Source organism: Schistocerca gregaria, chromosome 5 (genome assembly GCF_023897955.1).
Source record: "Schistocerca gregaria isolate iqSchGreg1 chromosome 5, iqSchGreg1.2, whole genome shotgun sequence".
Lineage (NCBI taxonomy): Eukaryota > Metazoa > Arthropoda > Insecta > Orthoptera > Acrididae > Schistocerca > Schistocerca gregaria.
Window position 1 is genome coordinate 570,755,043 of NC_064924.1, and position 15,979 is coordinate 570,771,021.

General features: G+C 45.1%; 1 protein-coding gene across 1 annotated transcript in view; it reads left to right on the forward strand.

The window, feature by feature from the left end:
* The window catches only part of LOC126272170 (protein naked cuticle homolog 2-like), a 1,268,099-nt gene that overhangs the window by 38,998 nt on the left and 1,213,122 nt on the right, over positions 1-15,979 (forward strand). Inside the window, exon 2 of the mRNA XM_049974811.1 lies at positions 9,518-9,627. Coding sequence (XP_049830768.1) covers positions 9,520-9,627 — 108 coding nt within the window. The 5' untranslated portion in view covers positions 9,518-9,519. The remainder of the gene's footprint in view (positions 1-9,517; positions 9,628-15,979) is intronic.

Here is a 15,979-nt window from a genome sequence, read left to right on the forward strand (position 1 = left end):
TCTACAAAAGACTTGTGCCAGATGTCGCTTTACTGTAGTGAGGGAATTGAATGCGAACGATATGCACGGCACCGACCCGTCTGACCGACTACCTTACGAGCTAAAATTGTGGGGTGTTTATGGAGCGAAGTGGTGGCTAATGTTTACCCGACATCACTTGTCACGACCGCATAGGTCTTGTTATTACGAACGTATCATCAGTTCTCACTCTGTCCTACTTCCTAAACGAGATTTTTTTGTAGTATAGACTCGCTCGTAAAAGCTCTTGGCACGCGTTGTTGCACTAGCAATAGCGTTTCTTTCGTCACGTAACAAAACTGACTTAATGACGTCCAGCTGCTCCGCCTCACAACATTTTAGCTGAGGTCCGCTGTCTGGCTCGCCCGAAGTGCTCATGTTGTGTTTTCCCCTGAACCACTCTCGGTAGTGGAATGTTATTTTTCACACCCGTCTCGTGTCGACACTGCCGTAATGTAAGCGAGATAGCTTCGCCCAGGAATTTAGAAAATTTCAACCGTTTACTGCCTTGCATAAGGTTGGGGTGAAACAGATGAGTGCTTTGTGTCGCTACAACTTGGAAACAGAGGATCGAAGTAAACAGATGAAACATGCGGATTCACTACCGCCTAAAGAGACGAAGAACGAACCATCACCGGGCACGTTCCTGCTGAGAGTCGTGTTTGGAACTTCCTTGGTGTGATTTGAGAGACTGTGTTCGTGAAGGGAAAACTGTCACATGAGAATTTTATCTAAATATACTCAAGACTTTACAGGAGGCTGTAAAGGCGAACTGATGTCGGAATATTGCCAAGGGGTGGCTTCTGCTCCACGAAAGCTCTGCAGAATTCATTCTGAAAAGGACAGTTGCACATGCTGCTTCTTTGCGCTGTTAGATTTTCTTTCATACCCCGTATTTATCTGACAAGGCACCCATTGACTCTCTCCTACGACGTAGACACCATTACGTGTTTTCGTGGTAAGTATTTCCATTATAACGATACTTTGATTTACGAGGTGTATTGTTTGCTGGACAGCGAAAATGTAGAGTTCTACATCAAAGGTCTAGGCCAAGCCACTCATTGTCGGACAAAAGTGTCGCAAGTTTTTGGGAAACAACCGTTTGTTTATTTGGGATGTGTGGCCTTGTTTGCGTACAAAAGTGTTGTCAGTACAAGAACAAAAAAAAGCAACACAGTTCTTGTGTTTTCAATCAGAAGTAATTGCCAGAGTACCAGTAAAGTGTTTCACTACATACGGTAAAAGCGAAACAAAGTGTGGAAAACAAGAAAACACAAATTTCGAGGTGAAGATGTGTCGAATTTTCTTAAATGAAGTGGACGTACGTCTCTTTACCTATGGTCACTGAGAAAAAAAGCCACAGGTATTGTCAGGACAAGCAAAAAGTAATTGAGTAATATTTTTATTTCTGTAAATATTGGGTAGTGACTTCTTTGAAATCTGTAAGTAACACACACAGAAACAGAAATGTATGTTAATCTAAGAAAGTCATGAATATGCCTTTGATGTAGAAAGCCATGGGCGTCTGGAAGATGTATAATAGTGCTGCAGCAAAAAAAGTATTCATTTATGAACGGACATACGTACGTTCGTCTCTATACATCAGGCTCTCTTACCTCAGCAAATCAGCTTACCTAGCTCGTAGATGAAGAAAGCACCCTTTTTAATAATTATAAATCATCGTTCCGTGACAAAATGTAAAGGCATAACTGTTTAAATCAGCTTTACTATTCCTGAAGCCACCCTGATGTCCCTCCTTCACTTTCAAAAGAATATTTCTCTTGTAAAGCCTCACGAATGCTGAACTTTCTGTTACTTTACGAAAGTATGGAATCAATATGAAGACAAACAGGCTATCGGCGTGCACAGTAGATAACAACCTTTCCAAGTGTATATCTTGGTAATCTTTCGGTGTTTGCTGCCGGCTGACCTTATCATTAAAGTTTACTGAACAACCAGTTGTGCATCACTACGCCTTCCTGAATGCTACTTTGTGTTCTTCCGTCATTAATTTTATTTTTTCCAGTGAAAAAAAAAGAATAATAATGCAAATGCAACCACATGGATCGTATACTGATCACAATACAAAAAAAACACGTATTCTACAAAAACAGGATTCAATTCGCGGTTTTCCGGCAAAAACAATCCCTGCCGTTTTTCCCTTTTTGGCGTTGTTTTGCTTTGCACGGCCGTTTGTTTATTCGGTACAGTGTCCCCCTGCCCCACCGCGGTCGGTCACAAATAATGCGATTATCAGGAAATATGCGTGCATGCCTGGAAATCAGAGATTTCGCTTTTTGTCTGACGCAACGTTAAATAAAATGCCAGCATTCATTTGGAACTTCAAAAAAGCCGCCTCGCTGTTAAACATCCCATTTACCTTTGACTAAACAGACGGACGTAAATCGCGCAAATGAATTTCACGAGGGAGAATCGCGTATCACTCCCGAGGCGCAAATAAAACGTATCATAGCGACCTTTCTTCTAGCACGCATAGAGGAAAAGAGACAGGTGCAAAATGTATGCCATGCGAGACAAGTCTATCATCCCAGTAGATCCTTTCATTTCTTCACGGTTCTTTCGTACGAACAATTTAAGTTAGGTTATCTGCTCTACTGAATACTGCAACAACATCTGAAACAGTACGCGCTGTCTGTCAGTGGAATTAGTTACATGGAACTAGAAATAAAATAATCTGTTCACGTCGGTAGTTTACGGGCACATAATAAATTGTGAAATTTTGTCTACGCAATGATACACAACCTTAACATATTTGAGGTATGACATTTTACAATCATCTATGGTGTTGTATTTCTTATTTTCTAGCAAGTGCCTTGCGTTATGAAGTATCCATTTGCTTGCCGCATAGGTGAGAGTATCCTCGACTTTGAGTTCAGTCCTCCTCTACCTTGTTTAGCCATCGCTTCTGCAGGTAGCCATGGGGGTCAACTGCCTCCTTAATCTTAATGAAGGATGGCTTTTGCTATGGCTGTATACAGCGTGTTACAGAACGGTACGGCCAAACTTTCAGGAAACATTCCTCACACACAAATAAAGAAAAGATGTTATGTGGACATGTGTCCGGAAACGCTTAATTTCCATGTTAGAGCTCATTTTAGTTTCGTCAGTATGTACTGTACTTCCTCGATTCACCGCCAGTTAGCCAAATTGAGGGAAGGTAATGTTGACTTCGGCGCTTGTGTTGGCATGCGACTCTTTGCTCTACAGTACTAGCATCAAGCACATGAGTACGTAGCATCAACAGGTTAGTGTTCATCACGAACGTGGTTTTGCAGTCAGTTCAATGTTTACAAATACGGAGTTGGCAGATGCCCATTTGATGTATGGATTAGCACGGGGCAATAGCCGTGGCGCGGTACGTTTGTATCGAGACAAATTTCCAGAACGAAGGTGTCCCGACAGGAAGACGTTCGAAGCAATTGATCGGCGTCTTAGGGAGCACGGAACATTCCAGCCTATGACTTGCGACTGGGGAAGACCTAGAACGACGAGGACACCTGCAATGGACGAGGCAGTTCTTCGTGCAGTTGACGATACCCCTAATGTCAGCGTCAGAGAAGTTGCTGCTGTACAAGGTAACGTTGACCACGTCACTGTATGGAGCGTGCTACGGGAGAACCAGTTGTTTCCGTACCATGTACATCGTGTGCAGGCACTATCAGCAGCTGATTGGCCTCCACGGGTACACTTCTGCGAATGGTTCATCCATTTCAGTGCAGATGTTCTCTTTGGGGGATGAGGCTTCATTCCAACGTGATCAAATTGTAAATTTTCACAATCAACATGTGTGGGCTGACGAGAATCTGCACACTATTGTGCAATCACGTCATCAACACAGATTTTCTGTGAACGTTTGAGCAGGCATTGCTGGTGATGTCTTGATTGGGCCCCATGTTGTTCCACCTACGCTAAATGGAGCACGTTATCATGATTTCATACGGGATACTCAACCTGTGCTGCTAGAACATGTGCGTTTACAAGTACGACACAACATGTGGTTCATGCACGATGGAGCTCCTGCACATTTCAGTCGAAGTGTTCGTACGCTTCTCAACAACAGATCCGGTGACAGATGGATTGGTAGAGGCGGACCAATTCCATGGCCTCCATACTCTCTTGACCTCAACCCTCTTGACTTTCATTTATGGGGGCATTTGAAAGCTCTTGTCTACTCAACCCCAGTACCACATGTAGAAACTCTTCGTACTCGTATTGTGGACGGCTGTGATACAATACGCCATTCTCCAGGGCTGCATCAGCGCATCAGGGATTCCATGCGACGGAGGGTGGATGCATGTATCCTCGCTAACCGAGGACATTTTGAACATTTCCTGTAACAAAGTGTTTGAAGTCACGCTGGTACGTTCTGTTGCTGTGTGTTTCCATTCCATGATTAATGTGATTTGAAGACAAGTAATAAAATGAGCCTTAACATGGAAAGTAAGCGTTTCCGGACACATGTCCATATAATATATTTTCTTTCTTTGTGTGTGAGGAATGAAAGGAATGAAAGTTTGGCCGTACCTCTTTGTAACACCCTGTGTACAGACTGAAGCGGTGAATGAAAATTTGTAGTAAGGCCGGTGTTCGAACCTGTGTCTCCTACTCACTGGGCAGATGCGCTGAACACTACACCATCCGTGCACAGTGGCTTGGAGCAAGTGCAAGCCCTACCCTAGCACGCCTCCCTACTCATTCCAAACTCCCGTCCACGCTTCAGTCGACGCGTGCCGAGCGATTTGAAATGGGACGACCACATAAAATTAGTCGCGAGTTAGGCAAATGCCACACTGAGACCCATTGGAAGAGTCCTCAGCAAATGTAATCTATCAACAAAGGAAGTATCTTACAAAACACTCCTTCGAAAAATACTTGAATATTGCTCGTCAGCATGGTATACAGATAGAGGAAATAGAGGAGACCCAAAGAAGAGCGGTCCATTTCGTTAAAGAGTCATCTAGTTTCACTAAAGCGCCACAGAGGTGACCAACCAACTCCAGTGGCAAACTGTGCAAGAGAGGCGTTCAGCATTGCAGTGTGGCTTGCTGTTAAAGTTCCGAGCGTTCCTAGAAGAGTCAACGAATATATTGCTTCCTCTTACTATATCTCGTGAAATAACCATGAAAATAAAATCAGGGAGATTCGAACCAACACGGAAGCTTACCGGCAATCGTTCTTCCTGCGAAGTGTTTGCGACTGGAACAGGAAAGGGGTGAAGTGACAGTGGTACAGGAAATACCCACCGCCACACACCATAAAGTGGCTCGGGAGTATAGATGTAGATGTGGTTGTAGAAGTACGAAACAGGAATTGTTCGCCTCGTCTCCAAGCGTAATGAATGTCTTAACACCTGTGGTGATTACTTTTGAATGGAACCATTTCATGGTCCCCTTGTGACTACTGCTCGGTTTTTATTTGACTTCCCCTATAATGAACTTCGAAACGGCGCAACGTATCGAATTTATTCTTAAAAAAAATTTCTCCTCATGACTTATACCCTGGAATACCATTACAAGCTTTCCAGAATTCGAAAAAAGAACAAATACCAACGTCAGTAACTGAGAAGTAGATATCCTCGCAGTAGTGAAGCAACTTAACTCACTTAACAAAAACAAGTCTTCCGGCCCAGACTGTGTACCAATTAGGTCTCTTTCAGAGTATGCTGATGCAATAGCTCCATACTTAAAAATCACATATTATGAAACGTCCCCTGTGAAAAATTTATACACGACTGTGCTTAAACTGAAACACAATATTTTTAGCGCAACGCAATCTGACTTTTAAAAATCCCTACGAAAGAATGGCCCTGACTAACATTAAACTATACCTTTCACGAATCACTTACCTCACCAAAAATCTTCGTTACTCGAACTACTGCAATACAGAGAGCGCCACTACTGCCAGCTAACTAAAAGATTCAAACTACGGATTCACTAACTATTGATAGGCACAGTTGGCAAATGAAAGATTTTAATACAGAACAAACAATGTATTTACCTTAATACTCATAATATATATATCAGTTCATGACACCAATTCTTACAAATTTCTGCCGGCCGCGGTGGTCTCGCGGTTCTAGGCGCGCAGTCCGGAACCGTGCGACTGCTACGGTCGCAGGTTCGAATCCTGCTTCGGGCATGGATGTGTGTGATGTCCTTAGGTTAGTTAGGTTTAAGTAGTTCTAAGTTCTAGGGGACTAATGACCACAGCAGTTGAGTCCCATAGTGCTCAGAGCCATTTGAACCATTTTTTTTCTTACAAATTTCAGAACTCCGCCATCTCTCTCCCCACGTCCACCACTGCTGGCGGCTCACCTCCAACTGCGCAACGCTACGAGCTGTTAGCATCCAGCTGCCGCTGCTCAACACTACAATAGCAGACAACAATGCAAACTAAACACAGACTGCGCACAGCACAGCCAGTGATTTTTCATAGCGAGCGCTAAGCGGCGTTACCAATAAGAAAACGTAAACAGCCTACTTACAATATAATCGCTCACTCAGCAAAAGATCCGTACCCAAAGACTGGAAAGTTGCACGCAATAGGAGGAATCCACTAAATTACAGGCCCATATCGTTAACATCGATATACAGCAGAATTTTCGAACATACGTTGTCATCTAACATTATGAATTACCTCGAAGAGAACAGTCTCTGACGCACAGTCAACACGGATTTAGAAAACATCGTTCTTGTGAAACGCAACTAGCCCTTTACTCAGATGACGTGTTGAATGCAGTTGACTAGGGATTTCAAATTGATTCCGTATTTCTAGATTTCCAGAAGGCTTTTGACACTGTACTTCACAAGCGGCTTATACTCAAATTGCGTACTTACGGAATATCGTCTCAGTTATGCGATTTGATTCGTGATTTCCTGTCAGAGAGGTCATAGTTCTAGTAATTAACGAAAAGTCATCGAGTAAAACAGAAGTGATTTCTGGCGTTCCCTAAGATGGTGTTAAAAGCTCTCTGTAGTTCCTCATCTACAGTATACAAACGATTTAGGAAGCAGTCTGAGCAGCGGTCTCAGGTTGTTTGCAGATGACGCTGTCATTTAGCGCCTAGTAAAGTCATCAGACGATCAAAACAAATTGGAAAACGATATAGAAAAGATATTAGTGTGGACCGAAAATTGGCAACTGACTCTAAATAATGAAAAGTGTGAGCTCATACACACGAGTGATAAGAGAAATCTGTTAAACTACGGTTACACGATCAATCAGCCAAATCTAAAGACCGTTAATTCAACTAAATCCCTAGGAATTACAATTATGAACAAGTTAAACTGAAAAAAAAACCTAGAAAATGTTGTGGGGAAGGCGAAGCAAAGATTGCGATTTATTGGCAGAACACTTAGAAGATGCAATAGATCTAGTAAAGAGACCGCCTACACTACGCTTGTCCGTCCTGTTTTTATGTACTGCTACGTCATGTGGGATCCTCACGAGATAGGATCGACGGAGAACATCGAGAAAGTTCAAAGAAGGGCAGTACATTTTGCATTATCGAGAAATGGGGGAGAGATTGTTCAAAAATGGTTCAGATGGCTCTGAGCACTATGGGACTTAACAGCTATAGTCATCAGCCCCCAAGAACTTAGAACTACTTTAATCTAACTAACCTAAGGACATCACACAACACCCAGTCATCACGAGGCAGAGAAAATCCCTGACCCCGCCGGGAATCGAACCCGGGAACGGGAAGCAAGAACGCTACCGCAAGACCACGAGCTGCGGACGGAGAGACTGTCACGGACATGATACAGGTTTTGGGGTACACATCATTAAAGCAAAGGCATTTCTCGTTTCGGGGCGGTCTTATCACGAAATTTCAATCACCAACTTCGTCCTCCGAATGCGAATATATTTTGTTGACGTCGACCTACATGGAGAGGGAAGATATAGAGTGGTCGTTTCTTTGCTCGCGCTGTTCGTGTGTGGAATAATAGAGAATTTTTGTGAAAGTTGAAAGATTACCGTCCAACCTCCTTGTCTAGGGACGCCAGATGAAAATTGCCCTGAATGAAAATTGCGCAACGGATAACTGGGGAGAGGAGCTTGAGAATGCTACCTAGAGAGCGTGCTCTTTCTGTACGATGCTAGGCAAGGGGCTGGAGGGCTCACACGGTGATGTGTGGGTCCCTGCATTCTATGTCTTTTATTTTAAATGAATTCCTTTAACTTGAAGCCTTTGTGATTTTTATGGTATGTTAAAGATTGATGACAATTGATTACCTATTTATTTTAAACATTATCACTCGACTTTACAGCGATTGTAGCAATTGTTCCAATTTAGAGATATTACAATTTTACAACTCGGGTATATTATATACTAATCTGTACGCACCTTTCTATGGGCAAGACGGAATTGCGTTGGCCAACTGTATACCACCAAAGTCTCCCAATATTTTACTTAGGACATACACAATGTGAGGAAGATAACGGGCAAACTGGGGACCAGATGCATTAACACAGAGGGTTCAAATTTCCGAAATTAAACGAGAACATTCATTTCCTTACACAATCCGAAGCTGGAAATAAAAGAATTAGTTCAAATATTCAAATACCTCTCTTCCATGCGTGAACATCGAGACAAGCGCACTGAGGGCACGTCTGCTCGCTTACCCGTCTTTTGTAACACTCCCAGAATATCGCGGGCACCCGAAGGCCTTCCTGGGCCCCGGTGGAGGGGATGGTCGAACCACTTGGCCGTAACCAATGTCTCCACCCCCAATTTTGTGACACGGGAACGGCTTTGGCTTTACCCTGCCTGTGCTGTCTCTCTGATCCTCTACCCAGTAGTAAGGTTGGCAGTATTATACTACAGAACTACTTCCCAACTAAGATTTGGCCACGCTTTATGGAAAGGTGTGAGGAGGATTAGGAAAGTTCATGTGCAGATTCACATTCACGTACAAGAAATGCATAATACACGTCACATATAAATATGTATTACGAAGCCTGACACATTTCTTTCCACCCGTCGATATGGGTTCTTTTGCACCCGTGGCAGCCGGCTGGAGTGGCTGTCGCGGTTCTAGGCGCTACAGTCTGGAACCGCGCGACCGCTACGGTCGCAGGTTGGAATACTGCCTCGTGCATGGATGTGTGTGATATCCTTAGGTTAGTTAGGTTTAAGCAGTTCTAAGTTCTAGGGGATTGATGATCTCAGAAGTTAAGTGCCATTGTGCTCAGAGCCATTTGAACCATTTGAGCACACGCGCCCGGCCGCGTCGTGCAACAAAGTTTGTATTTATGGGAAGGAGCGAGCAGCGAAACCTGCTGCTTATGGAGCGAAAACTACTGTACCGTTTCAAGGTGATTCGATGCGCCCTCTTGCAGGCAGTTAAATGTGATTTGTAGGGAATCCATGTACAGGGAGATCGAGATTTAGATACAGATATTTCTGACGTCCCTGGACACGCCTGCTGTCTGTGCCGACTCAGTATTTACTGCGGTGTACGTCCCCGTGTTGCAGGCATGCTGTCGGTGCTGACGCGGAGGCTGCGCTTCCGGCGCTACTGGCGCCTGGGCGCCCCCGCCTCCGCCACCGCCGCCTCCGCCGCCGCCGCCGCCGTCGACTGCACGGTCAGTGGCCGCCCCCGCCCGCCGCAGCCAGCGCCGGCCGCCGCGCTGCCCACGGCACGCCGCCAAACACTTTGCACTGTTCTCACTTTTCAGCTCCTACCCCGTGTTACCGCTTCGGCCCTCGGGCGCTGCGTCGCTCCCGCTAGTGCCAGATAACGCTGTTACACACCGTGTGTACTCGTCACTGAGTAACGGATATTACATCAGACTCGGAGTACTGCCTGGCACTTTTAGTTACGGGGACGTTTCCTCCACTGTAGGCAGTTCGTGTCCGACTTGGTAATTCTTGTATTTCTCCAATTTCTTATTCTCAGCGGAGCATGTCGTGAATTTAGTACGGTAAACATTTTGTTACATATCTTGTATTCTTCCCCGCGTGCAATTCGTGGCCGACTCGAGCGTTTTCCTTCTATTCCTTATTTCCACACGCTACATTCTCCACTAAAAGGAGAATCGCGCGGTTTGTCGATAGCCCGCACGCTGCAGCGAATGGCCGGACAACAGCGGCAGCCTGGCGACCTCATGTCTCCGTGTCTTTACCTCGCCACTCCAGATGCCGGCACAGCTGCCGTGTCTGCCTGTGCTGTGGTGGCTTCCTGTGGGGCAGTGACGGTCTTCAAACGAAACGGGGAGAGCCGGACGGCGACCAGTTGTCGGGCGAGTTCTGTTCTTTATATACTGATGAAAAACAATTGCAACATCAAAAAGATGACTATATATGAAGACCTTAATTGTTCTCGAAAGAACAGATACCATTGATGACTGTGCAGCTTCTCTAGAATCAATGATAATTAATTGAAACCCCCAGTTGCCGACAGGTGTTGTTGATATAGTTCGATGGGGAGAGTTGAAAATGTGTGACCCGACCGGGACTCTGTAACCTCCCCCTCACTTATCGACCTTAATGACAGTGAAAAATTAAACCTCGTGCACCTAATGGAAATTTGGGAAAAGCAATCGTCGCCGAAGTTAATTTGTCGGTAAAGAGGGAGGAAAGGGTTACATCTAAATGAAAGGAAAAATGGAAATGAAATTGGTGGAAATTAATTTTGAGAAAAGGGTAAATTAATAAAGAAAGTAAATGTGCCGTCGATACGTTAACAATTAATTGGCGTTAATTAGATATTTGAGATTTGGGAAAATTACGGTCGTATGGACAACTACTATAATAACTGAAATTGAAACATTAATGCACATATAATTAGCACTAAAGGCGTGGCAACTGAAGGTCGACACGTGCTGTGTGAAAACTGAATGTTTGTCAGAAGCAACAAATTTCGCTACACTCTGACTTAATTTAGAAAAAGAATGAATAAAACCGGAAAATTGAAAGTTAATTTAGTGATTGAAATTAACAGCGAACTTTGTTTCTGAAGCACTACGAAATTCAATACAACAAGGTTAGTCTTGGGCTACCTCAACAATCATTTCAAAAGCTACTTGAATCTACGCAGTTTAGAGATAAGAGATTTAACTTTGAACTTGAATTAAATTATTCTGAACGATTAACAACAGTAAAATTTAGTACGTACCAAGCTGAGCTGCAGTCACAGGTAAGCTAAAATATGGTAACAAAACTCGCACTCTTAATTTCTGCTTGTGTAATCTAAATATTGTAGCCAGCTATGAATACTTTAACTGAACTTTGAAATTAAAGCAGTGGAATGGAATGATATTCCTTTAATGCTAGCGTTTGAATTTCAACGACACTCGAGTTCATTCCGGAAAAGGAAGGGACCCTGCTTGGTAATGCAATTGGGACAATGAGCAACAAAGGTTCATGCTACGTTGCTGTAATTTTGAAACAGTTTGAAGATCTGTGGTCTACTGTACAGTTCTAAACCTTTACGTGCTTCCAGTCTTCCTTGTTGGTTGACTGAAGGTTCGAAGTCGTCGGTCGAGCAGGTGACGACAGTCACTCATTGTCGGCCGTTGCTGTTGCAGAAGCTGGATGTTGGCGCGCCTTCTTCTCGACACTGTAAGCAGGCGGAACGGGCTCTTGATATGCGCCAGCTAATGCTTCCCGGCCGCGAAACCTCGTCAGAAACTATCAGAGCAAGTCGAGAGCAATTACATGCTGCCAAACCCCGAAAGCGCGGCAACTCGCGGGAGCGTAACACAACACACCTGCTCCATCGCTCCACTCCAGCCAGACTTCCTCTGCCCGCGCTCCATGCGGCAGAGTTAACACTACCAAAGATCCTAAACACTTCGGTTCTCCACACGACCTATCGATGTATAGCGTAGTTTTCCCTAGGCAAGACCCAGCGTAAAAATTCAAATAATATTTACAAAACAAACCAATTATACATCGATATATATATATATATATATATATATATATATATATATATATATATATATATATATATAGTAAAACAATTACGATATATAAAGACACAGAAATATCATATCTTCAGGTAACAAAATAAGGAAAAAATTTATAGTACAATAGATGGAAATAGGAGGATATGCATTTCCGGTGTTACAACTCGAACCCGGAATCTCCTGCTTACATGGCAGCCGCTGTATCCATCTGAGCCACCGAGGACACAGATGAATAGCGCGACTGCAGGGACTTATCCCTTGCAGCTTCCCGCGAGACCCACATTCCCAACTTTCCACAATCGGTCTTCAGTGGTATCTGTTCTTTCGAGAACAGTTACTGTCTTCATATATAGTTAAATGGCTACCCAGCCATTGACCTTCGTCTGTGCGAATGCGCACAGGTTGCCCTAACACTTACGGGAATCTCACCTTAGTGTGCGAGAGTATTGAGTGGATGGGAAAATATCTATTACGGACATTACATATGTAGATTCTGGACAGTTAGGAATATGGGTCCCACGGGAAGCGTGTAAGGGATAATTCCCTGCAGTCACGCTATTCATCTGTGTCCCGGGTTCGAGTCCTGGTGAGGGAACACATTTTCAACTGTCCCCATCGACTTATATCAACAGCACCTGTCGGCAGATGAGGGTTTCAATTAATTTTCATTATAAAAAGATGACTGATGTAGAGTAATGAATTTCGGGAATACATTTGTCTAGGTAACATATTTACGTAATTAACATACCCAGATCACAGGTGAAAGTAAGCGCGAAATAAGTCATTGCAAATGTCAAATACTAGTACATTAATAACTGGTATAACTATCAGAAAGGTGAATGCAAACATTCAAATATGCATGCATTGTGTACCACAGGAGCCGGATGTCAGTTTAGGGGATGGAGTTCAGTGACTGTTGCTCTCGGTCTGTCAGTACAGGGACGGTTAATGCTATTTTTGAATGACGCTGGAGTTGTCACCAGATAATACCCCATATGTGCTAGACTGGTTACACGTCTGGTCACAGAGCATCCGAGCACAACACGTCAACACTCTGTAGAGGATGTTGAGTTACAACAGCAGTAAATGGGCGAGCGTTACCCTGTTGAAAAACACCTCCTACAATGCTGTTCATGGATGGCAGGAAAACCGGTCGAATCACCAGATTGACGTGCAAGTTTGCAGTCAGGGTGCGTGATACAGCCACGAGATGCTCCTGCTGTCACGTGAAACCGCACCGCAGACCATAACTCCAGGTGTATGTTCAATGCGCAGCATGCAGACTTCTCTGTAGGAAGCCCTCAACTGGTCTCCTTCTAACCAACACGTGGCCATCACTGGCACCGAGTCAGAACCAGCTTTCGTCAAAAAACACAACAGACCGTCACCCTGCTCTCCAATGAGCAGTCGCTTGACACTACTGAAGTCCCAAATAGCGGTCGTTTGGGGTCAGTGGAACGCACGGTACAGGGCATCTGGATTGCAGCTCTCCTTGAAGTAACATATTTTAGCAGTTATTCGTGTCACTCTATTGGCAGCTGTTGCCCAAATTACAGCTGCAGGTGCACTACGATGCGCCGAACACGATAGCCTCCCCCCTCCTTAGTGCCACGTGGCCGCCTCGAGCCCGGTCTACTTGGGACCGTACATCCTCGTGAGCACCGCTACCTGCCGCCAATGTACGCTGGCCTCATTCCAGCCAAGCCTTTCTGCAGCATCGCAGAAGGAACCTTCTCGTAGACTTCTTCAAACTCACCGAGGTGTTGATAACACGCATCTTTGTCGCCTTAAAGGTATTCTCGACCATGTCCAATCTCAAAGGTAACTCTCACGACTTTTGCAGCAAACTTGGTTTGCATCCTCATAGTGGCGCTACTAGTGGCACTATTAACTCACACGAAAATCGAATATGCGTCACCTTTCAGACGTAGAAACACGCCTACCAACTTTCATTTATGTCGGGCAACTCCTTCTTGGTGTTGCGATTTTTGTTCTGTCAGTGTATTATGTGCGGAGAAATGGGTGTTGAAATCTACGCAGAGGACTTAATTACTTTGTTACAGGAAACTCAATTGCTGTAAGTCATTATTTTTATTCTTCATTACTAACAACACCACTCGTTTTTTGACTAGAGACAGTAAGATACTCCACAAACTAGCTACATAGTTGCTGTATTAAAAACTTTCATGACAGTAAGATGTTACAGTGCTTTGCTTGTTACTTATTACAATATCTATTACAATTATCACCAGCTGTTTAGCAGACACCTGGATGGAGCCTGTACCATTCCCCACTACGAGGAACTGAGCGGGGTTCTATTCTCTAGCACAGCCACTGCCTGCATCACAATTAAATGTAATTTATACGACAGCAGCTTTTAAGAAATTCAACTTCTGCTGATACACACTAACCAAATAGTATCTACCAACGTACAGAAGTGGACCAAAAATGTTGAAATGGCTGTAAGCACTATGGGACTTAACATTTGAGGTCATCAGTCTCCTAGAACTTAGAACTATTTAAACCTAACTAACCTAAGGACATCACACACATCCATGCCCGAAAGAGGATTCGAACTTGCGACCGTAGCAGTTAGAAGTGAACTAAAAATTCTACATTCATACTGCAAGACTAGGAGGCAAACCTTTTCCTATTCGGTGACTTCTCCCTATCCCTTAATTGCTCAAGGTGCAGAAGTCACCCACCTCTTACATTGTAACACCTCCGTTGTCTTCCTTGATGTGTTTGGTAATTCGTGCTTCGGCCAGACCCCTCATGGCGGATGTCATATGTAAATTGTCACCCATGGGAATTGGCCGCCAATGATGGGACAAGAATAAATACATGTAGAAAGATCGCATTGCCACAGCAAATGTCTGGAGAGAATTGTGTACATACACTCCTGGAAATGGAAAAAAGAACACATTGACACCGGTGTGTCAGACCCTCCATACTTGCTCCGGACACTGCGAGAGGGCTGTACAAGCAATGATCACACGCACGGCACAGCGGACACACCAGGAATCGCGGTGTTGGCCGTCGAATGGCGCTAGCTGCGCAGCATTTGTGCACCGCCGCCGTCAGTGTCAGCCAGTTTGCCGTGGGATACTAGCATGCCGCAACAGCGTGGACGTGAACCGTATGTGCAGTTGACGGACTTTGAGCGAGGGCGTGTATTGGGCATGCGGAAGGCCGGGTGGACGTACCGCCTAATTGCTCAACACGTGGGGCGTGAGGTCTCCACAGTACATCGATGTTGTCGCCAGTGGTCGGCGGAAGGTGCACGTGCCCGTCGACCTGGGACCGGACCGCAGCGACGCACGGATGCACGCCAAGAGAGTAGGATTCTACGCATTGCCGTAGGGGACCGCACCGCCACTTCCCAGCAAATTAGGGACACTGTTGCTCCTGGGGTATCGGCGAGGACCATTCGCAACCGTCTCTATGAAGCTGGGCTACGGTCCCGCACACCGTTAGGCCGTCTTCCGCTCACGCCCCAACATCGTGCAGCCCGCCTCCAGTGGTGTCGCGACAGGCGTGAATGGAGGGACGAATGGAGACGTGTCGTCTTCAGCGATGAGAGTCGCTTCTGCCTTGGTGCCAATGATGGTCGTATGCGTGTTTGGCGTCGTGCAGGTGAGCGCCACAATCAGGACTGCATACGACTGAGGCACAAAGGGCCAACACCCGGCATCATGGTGTGGGGAGCGATCTCCTACACTGGCCGTACACCTCTGGTGATCGTCGAGGGGACACTGAATAGTGCACGGTACATCTAAACCGTCATCGAACCCATCGTTCTACCATTCCTAGACCGGCAAGGGAACTTGCTGTTCCAACAGGACAATGCACGTCCGCATGTATCCCGTGCCACCCAACGTGCTCTAGAAGGTGTAAATCAACTACCCTGGCCAGCAAGATCTCCGGATCTGTCCCACATTGAGCATGTTTGGGACTGGATGAAGCGTCGTCTCACGCAGTCTGCACGTCCAGCACGAACGCTGGTCCAACTGAGGCGCCAGGT